The sequence below is a fragment of the Phyllostomus discolor genome, chromosome 6, assembly GCF_004126475.2.
Source record: "Phyllostomus discolor isolate MPI-MPIP mPhyDis1 chromosome 6, mPhyDis1.pri.v3, whole genome shotgun sequence".
NCBI classification, from domain to species: Eukaryota; Metazoa; Chordata; class Mammalia; order Chiroptera; family Phyllostomidae; genus Phyllostomus; species Phyllostomus discolor.
Genome location: NC_040908.2, coordinates 121,702,379 through 121,708,378, shown reverse-complemented (window position 1 = coordinate 121,708,378; position 6,000 = coordinate 121,702,379). Strand labels below are relative to the sequence as shown.

At 58.0% G+C, this 6,000-nt stretch overlaps 1 protein-coding gene across 3 annotated transcripts in view; it reads right to left on the bottom strand.

Annotated features, from left to right (window-relative positions):
- Positions 1-885: 885 nt before the first annotated feature.
- Positions 886-6,000, bottom strand: part of PDE2A (phosphodiesterase 2A) — a 91,348-nt gene continuing 86,233 nt past the window's right edge. For all 3 annotated transcript variants that reach the window (XM_028515623.2, XM_028515625.2, XM_028515624.2), the window contains 9 exons: positions 5,735-5,857; positions 5,307-5,394; positions 5,020-5,067; positions 3,899-3,973; positions 3,659-3,758; positions 3,290-3,402; positions 2,856-2,894; positions 2,623-2,729; positions 886-2,276 (listed from right to left, as the gene is read on the bottom strand). In XM_028515623.2, the coding sequence (XP_028371424.1) occupies positions 2,066-2,276; positions 2,623-2,729; positions 2,856-2,894; positions 3,290-3,402; positions 3,659-3,758; positions 3,899-3,973; positions 5,020-5,067; positions 5,307-5,394; positions 5,735-5,857 (904 nt within the window). In that variant the 3' untranslated portion in view covers positions 886-2,065. The remainder of the gene's footprint in view (positions 2,277-2,622; positions 2,730-2,855; positions 2,895-3,289; positions 3,403-3,658; positions 3,759-3,898; positions 3,974-5,019; positions 5,068-5,306; positions 5,395-5,734; positions 5,858-6,000) is intronic.

Genomic DNA, 6,000 nt, shown 5'->3' with positions numbered 1-6,000 from the left:
CATGGTGGGTGGAGCGAACCATCTCCAAGCTCTCATGCAGGTGCTGTAACCAGGGGAGCTTCCTCCCAGCTACATAGTGGGTCAAAGTCACACCCATCTCCCTAGCTAGCTTGCTGTTGATATGCAAAATAACCATTTTTCATACAGGTTGGAGCTAGCCTACTGCTGCTGTGCAAAATAACTCTCAGTGGCCCTGCTCCATGTCTCCCATCCCCCATCCAGACTTGGGGGATATCCTATATTCCTGGACAACCCAAGTTCTTGACCCTATTACAAATACCCGCTTTGGGTATTTGTGTCCCAGGGTATTGCCTCCCAGCCTATACTCTGTTACGCGTCTGTGCAGAGGCAAACACTAGCACAGCCCGAGTAGAAGGTGCCATGGCTCTATGGAACATCCCAGGTCTATACCTGGTATAGAGTCAGACTTAGGGGTATCCCTTTGGTAGAACTTACGGGGATACAGGCAGACATCCTTCTGGATGGAAGGGGGTTCACAGGCCCAAGCCCTGTCTATATGGGTACCCATGATCAGAGCAGGCCAGCAGATAGAGGGTCTAGGAGGAGTAGAAGACCCCCCCCCCCCAGGCAGCCTCCCTGATTGCTTCAGCCCCTCAGTTCTCCCTCTTGAGTCCACAATCTCTGTTAGTTAACATGTCCTCTCACTGCCCCATGCCCAGGACTCCTCATCTTTCATTAACCCCTCAGGCCATCCTGTTGGACCCATGAATTGCCCAGCATGCCTATAACTCCCCCAGAAGAGGAGCTAGGCACAGGGGTTGGGGTTTCTGTAGCCAGGCCATTCTAATGGGCATGTGCTTCCTCCAATTTTGTTTCCCCCCTTACCCCATGCACGAAGTCTGAAAACATCCCCATGGGGGAGGGTTGGTAGAAAGAAATAGATTTATTCTCATGTACAAAGCGGTCAGCCCATGGGACCATATACAAGTTCCACAGAGTCCTAAAAAACACATCTCGCTAAAGGCAACTCCGAATAGGTAAGGCAGGTGGCCCCCCTCCCCCCCACCCCACAACACATACAGAACAAGAGAAGGGAGAAGCTGCCAGGGCTGACCCAAGAGGCCCAGCCCTATGGGGTCTCCCAAGCCCTGGGGCATGGGTGGATATGGCCTTGAAGAGGAGAGACACCCTGCCAGGGCTGAGACCGGGTTCCTCTCTGGCTGTAGGAATGGTGGAGGGACTCAGGCTAAGGGGGTTCACTCAGAGGTCCACAGAGGGACTCAGGGTCAGCTGTCTGCCCTAGGCTGTCAGGGGCATTCCATGGCCTCTCCTAGGACTGCAAAGAGCTATGGGGACTGTGATCTAAAAGGGGTCTCAGAGGACAGATTGTCTCACCTCGGGTTTCACCCAGACAGGGGAAAGAGCTTGCCCAGGGTCACACAGCCAGGGGTCGGTCTGCCAGCCCAGGGGTCCTTCCTGCCCATGGCTCCCATCCTGCTTTCGTCCTGGGCCCACTTTCCCCGGAGCACTTAGTGCCCCTCTGGCAGCTTCCTCATGGAGCCCCTGCATCAATCACTCCTAGGTCCCCATCCTCACCATAAATATAGTGGCGGACCCCAGAGCACCTGTGGCCCTGTGGCTATTTCCAGTCCTCCAACAGAGCTAATGACTGATTCTCAGACCCCTCACCCCTGCTCACTGAGATGTCCCACCTTCTTCCTTGCATGAGGATCCTGGAGAAGAGAAAAGGGCCCAGATCTGGCTGGCAGGGCAGGGGCCCAGGAGCAACCAGCCAGGCTGCCTCAGGAAGGAGTGGCTTGGGGAGGACTTGCCAAGCTGTGGTCAGAGGTGCAGAGCAGGGCCCACGACTCATGGGTCACCCCTGTGCTCTCAGAGGACAAGTGGCAAAGTTTTGGTGAGGCTGCACGTCTTGCTTCCATTATACAGATGAGAACGCTGAGGCCTGGAAAGTCAATACTTGCCCAGGTCACACAGGAAGTTCTGCCCTAGAACCCAGGACCCATGGCTCTGGTCACAGGACGTCTGGCCAGGCCAGTGGAGGACTGTAGCAGGAGGCCTGGGTGGGGAAGGATCCTGGGAGAGGTCACTCCGCGTCAAGGCTGCAGCAGCCATTGACAGGGCCCCCAGTGCCGTCTAGCTCGGGCACCTCATACTCCTCGTCCAGGAAGTCCAGCGAGTTGTTGCTCGGGAGGCCTCGGATGGTGAACTTGTGCGACACCTTGGTCCAGTGCTCACGGTTAGAGGCCACACGTTCGTACAGCTCTGCCGCTTTGGGGAACAGGTCCTGCAGCAGCCTGGGGGTGCACAGGGGCAGGGTTTAGAGGTTAGAGGTCAGAAGTCAGAGAGTGACAGGAAGGAAGATTAGGGCTATACCACAGACAGAACTTCCATAAGAGTGTGAGGCATAACACTGCACACACAAGGACAGCATGGTGGTCTGTTTCCATAGGGGACAAAGGACAAAGTGAAGGGTCCATTTAGGGGCAAAGCTGTGCGCAGAGGCCAGGGCTGGGGGCGGTGGGTCAGGGGAGCTGGGCTAAGCCCAGCCCAGCCCTGTGTCTGCTGTGATGGCCATGGACCGCCCCGCCCTACCCCTCCCTCTCTGTGCTGAGTCCCCAGCAGTGCCCGTGAGCCCCTCACTTGTAGATGGGCATCGCGATGTGTTCCATGAAGCTGATCTGCAGCTCAGGGATGTAGGCCTTCTCTCGGTCCATCATCTCCATTGGCCTGTTGCCCATGGCCTTCTCCTGCGGGCACCAAGGCATCAGGCCTGCCCCTCTTCTCTCTCCTTTAGGCACAGGGATCGGGCTAACCCAGCCCCAGGCCAAGAACCCACCCCCGACCTGGACACCCTGAGGTCAGTCCTCACATACCAAGTCTCCCTGGGAGAAGAACTCTTTGTAGATCAGCTCCTGAAAGGCCAACACTCTCATCAGATCCTGTGAGTGGGACCCCTGCACCCAAGCTCCTCAGTAGCCCATTGCCCAGGGGGCAAACTGAGGCCTCCCTCACCTCCACCTCAGGGCCTGTCCTCACCATCCCCAGCCTGTCAGAAGGATGGTCCCAGGTGGGGAGGAGCGGCTGGGTTCTGGCCCACCCTCCGTCAGCCACTGGCTTGCTATGTGACCCTGGGTGAGTCCATGCCCCTTCCTGAATCTCCCCATCTGTCACCCAGAGGTGATGTTTCTGTCTCCCCCAAATATAGCCAAGCTGAGCTCAGCACAGAAGGGGTTTTCAAGGGGCAGGAGCCACACAGAGCTGGGCAATGTTTGCAGTCCGCACCTTCCCAGGAAGGGGCGGCCCTTACCGCAATCTTCCTTGTGGTCTTCCAGCCCTTGGTCTGGTCAGAGAGGTCACAGGAGGTCATAAGGAGGCAGAGGAGGAGACTGTGGTGCTGCTTATTGGTTCGATCATAGCCCACTGTTGGGGAGAAGACAGGATCAAAGGGTGGAGCCCAGGCTCCTGGACCCTCTTTCCAAGGACAAGGTTCCCATGGCCCACCACAAAGTGGTCCAGGGAATCTGGCCCCCTGAGTGGGAGCCAACGGCCAGGGCTGGTCTGCCTGGTGGGTTGAGGCTGGAGGGGATGGGTCTGAAGTCCTGGGGATGCTCTCCAGGCAAATCTCCCTCTTGGGGGTCCCTCCCTAACCCCAAGGCCCAGGGCTAAAGGCAGGCACCTTCAGCCATCTTCTGGAGGTCCTTGAAGATGCGCAGGTGGTGGGCCAGGTCCGTGGCCAAGATGATGTCACGCATCAGGTCCAGCATACGCTGATAGTCCTGGGTGGGGGCAGGGAGATGTCATGGCCTCCTGCTAGACAGACCCATCTATTCCCCGGCCCTGAGGAGCCCCCACCATCATCCCCTTCTCATGGTTTGCGCCAGGCCCCAGCCTCTCACCCCCACCCTGGCCCCGTTACCTTCCGGGAGAAGTGGTCAAAGATGTTGCAACCATGGGTGTTGAGAATGGCGATGGCCTGAGCGAAGTGGTGTCTCTGGTGGGAGACAGGAGTGATAGGCCCCAAATGGAATGGGGGGCTCCCCTCACCACTAACCCCAAGAGAGGGAACAGGCCCGGCCCTGGCTCCCAAGGTGAGCAGAGCAGACGGAGACAGGGAGGCAGCATCCTGGTCCCCTTTCTGGGCTCTGCTTTCCCCTTGGTGGGACCCGGGCAAGGCCCTGGCTGGCTCTGAGGCCGCGTCCCCACTGTCACATGCAGGGGCACAACACAGTAAGCTCTGAGGGCCTCTCCAGCTTGAACAGTTCTGGAACGGTCCCTTGCAGTCCTAGACACTAACCCATGCAGCTAGCATTTGTTTGCTGACAAGGAAAGGCAAAGGCGAGGCAAGGGTGAGATGTCTGTCTCCTGACACTGAAGGGCTGTCAGTCGGAGGAGGATGAGACTCAACCCCGGGTGGGAAGGGCAGAGGCAGGGCTGCTACCAGGCCTCCCAGGCAGGAGTGAGCCCCTCATCTCTAGGGGTGTGCAAACAGGGGTGGTCTTTGGAGGGTGTAGCGGGGGGAAACGTGGGGAGAGGTAACCTTGGAGGTTTGGCTCCCATTCTGTGCCAAGCTCTGTGCTAACTGCAGAGAACTCAGAGGTGTCTCGGACTTTGTTTCTGCCCCGAGGAGCCCCCATCTGGGGGTGGGGAGACCCCAAAACCAAATGCTCTAAGGCAAAGCTGAGTCTAATGGGAGCGGAGCCCAGGCTTGGTAGGGAAGGTTTGCACGGGGTGTTCCCTGATATGCACAGAGAATCGTGCTAAATACAAACCCTCGCTTTGGAAACCTGGGCCCCAGCAGAACCTGGGGCCTGACTTGCTCCCCATCCACACCTGCACCCCTCCAAGCCCATCCAGGGAAATGAGCCAGCCATGCCCTGGGGCGGCTGCAGTTATCACAGCCTGTCCATAAAGCAGAGTTTAGGAACAGGAGGAGCTGGGTCACATTCTAACTTTGCCCATCACAGGCTTTGTGAGGATGAGGAGGACAGGGAATGAGGTGGGGGAGGGAGGCAGGGGGCTGGGGAAAAATGGTGGTACCTCCATGACAGAGCCTTCAGAGCTGTAGAGCGCAGCCAGCACAGATTTCTGGAAAAGTCAGGAAAACTCCATCACTCCTCACGTCCAAATCCAGGTGCCCACCACATAAGCTAACCGCTGCCCTGCTCCTCTCGTCCTCTCTCCTCCCCCATCCCAGAGCCCAGCACAAAGCCTGGGAGAGCCTCCGGCTCCTGGTCTCACCAGCTCCCACCTCTCCTCAGGCTGGAGAAGTGACACTCCCAGACACCCCAGGGAAGGTGCCCAATGGGAGGAGGGCAAGATCTCACCGAGGCCACCTGGAAGGAATTGTTCGTGCCTCTGTGGTCCAGGTCATGACACATGCAGGAAATAAACAAGGCAAAGATCTCCATGTCCCTGGTTGGGAGACAGAGAGGACAGGTCCAGACACAGCTCCCTCCCCAGACCCCCTGAGAAGGGACTGCTGGGTGAGCTGTCCAGGAGCAGCCAGGACAACAGCTCAGGACCCCGGGTCCTTTTCCCAGAAAGAAGCCCTGGTTTGGAGTTTGGCAGGCCCCCCATGCCCTGGGACTGTGACTATGAGCAAGTCCGGCCCAGGAAATGGGACTATGCAACCTTCCTCAATGAGCTGTTAAGAGGGTCCCCTTAGGTGGTGCAGGTAAAATTCCTGACCCAGGGAGGTGTTTCTGTGTCCCAAGGAAGGAGACCCCAGTTGGGGGGCAGTGCAGCCACTCACTCGAGGTAGTTGGTGAGCTCCAGGTTCTTGTAGAGCAGGTAGCAGAAGTGAGAGACAGAGAAGGCGTGCATCCAGTTGTGGTAGGGTGGGTCCCGGTAGCCCTTCTTCACCATCAGACAGAACCTGGGGGCGGGGGGAGGGCAGCAGACAGGCCTCAGGCTCTCCTCCTCCAGGTAGCCCTTCAGGTTTTGTCCTTCCCCATTCCTCTCCTTTCTTCACGTCCCCGAGTCTAGAAATAACCTCACGCTCATGGATCTTCCCCACCC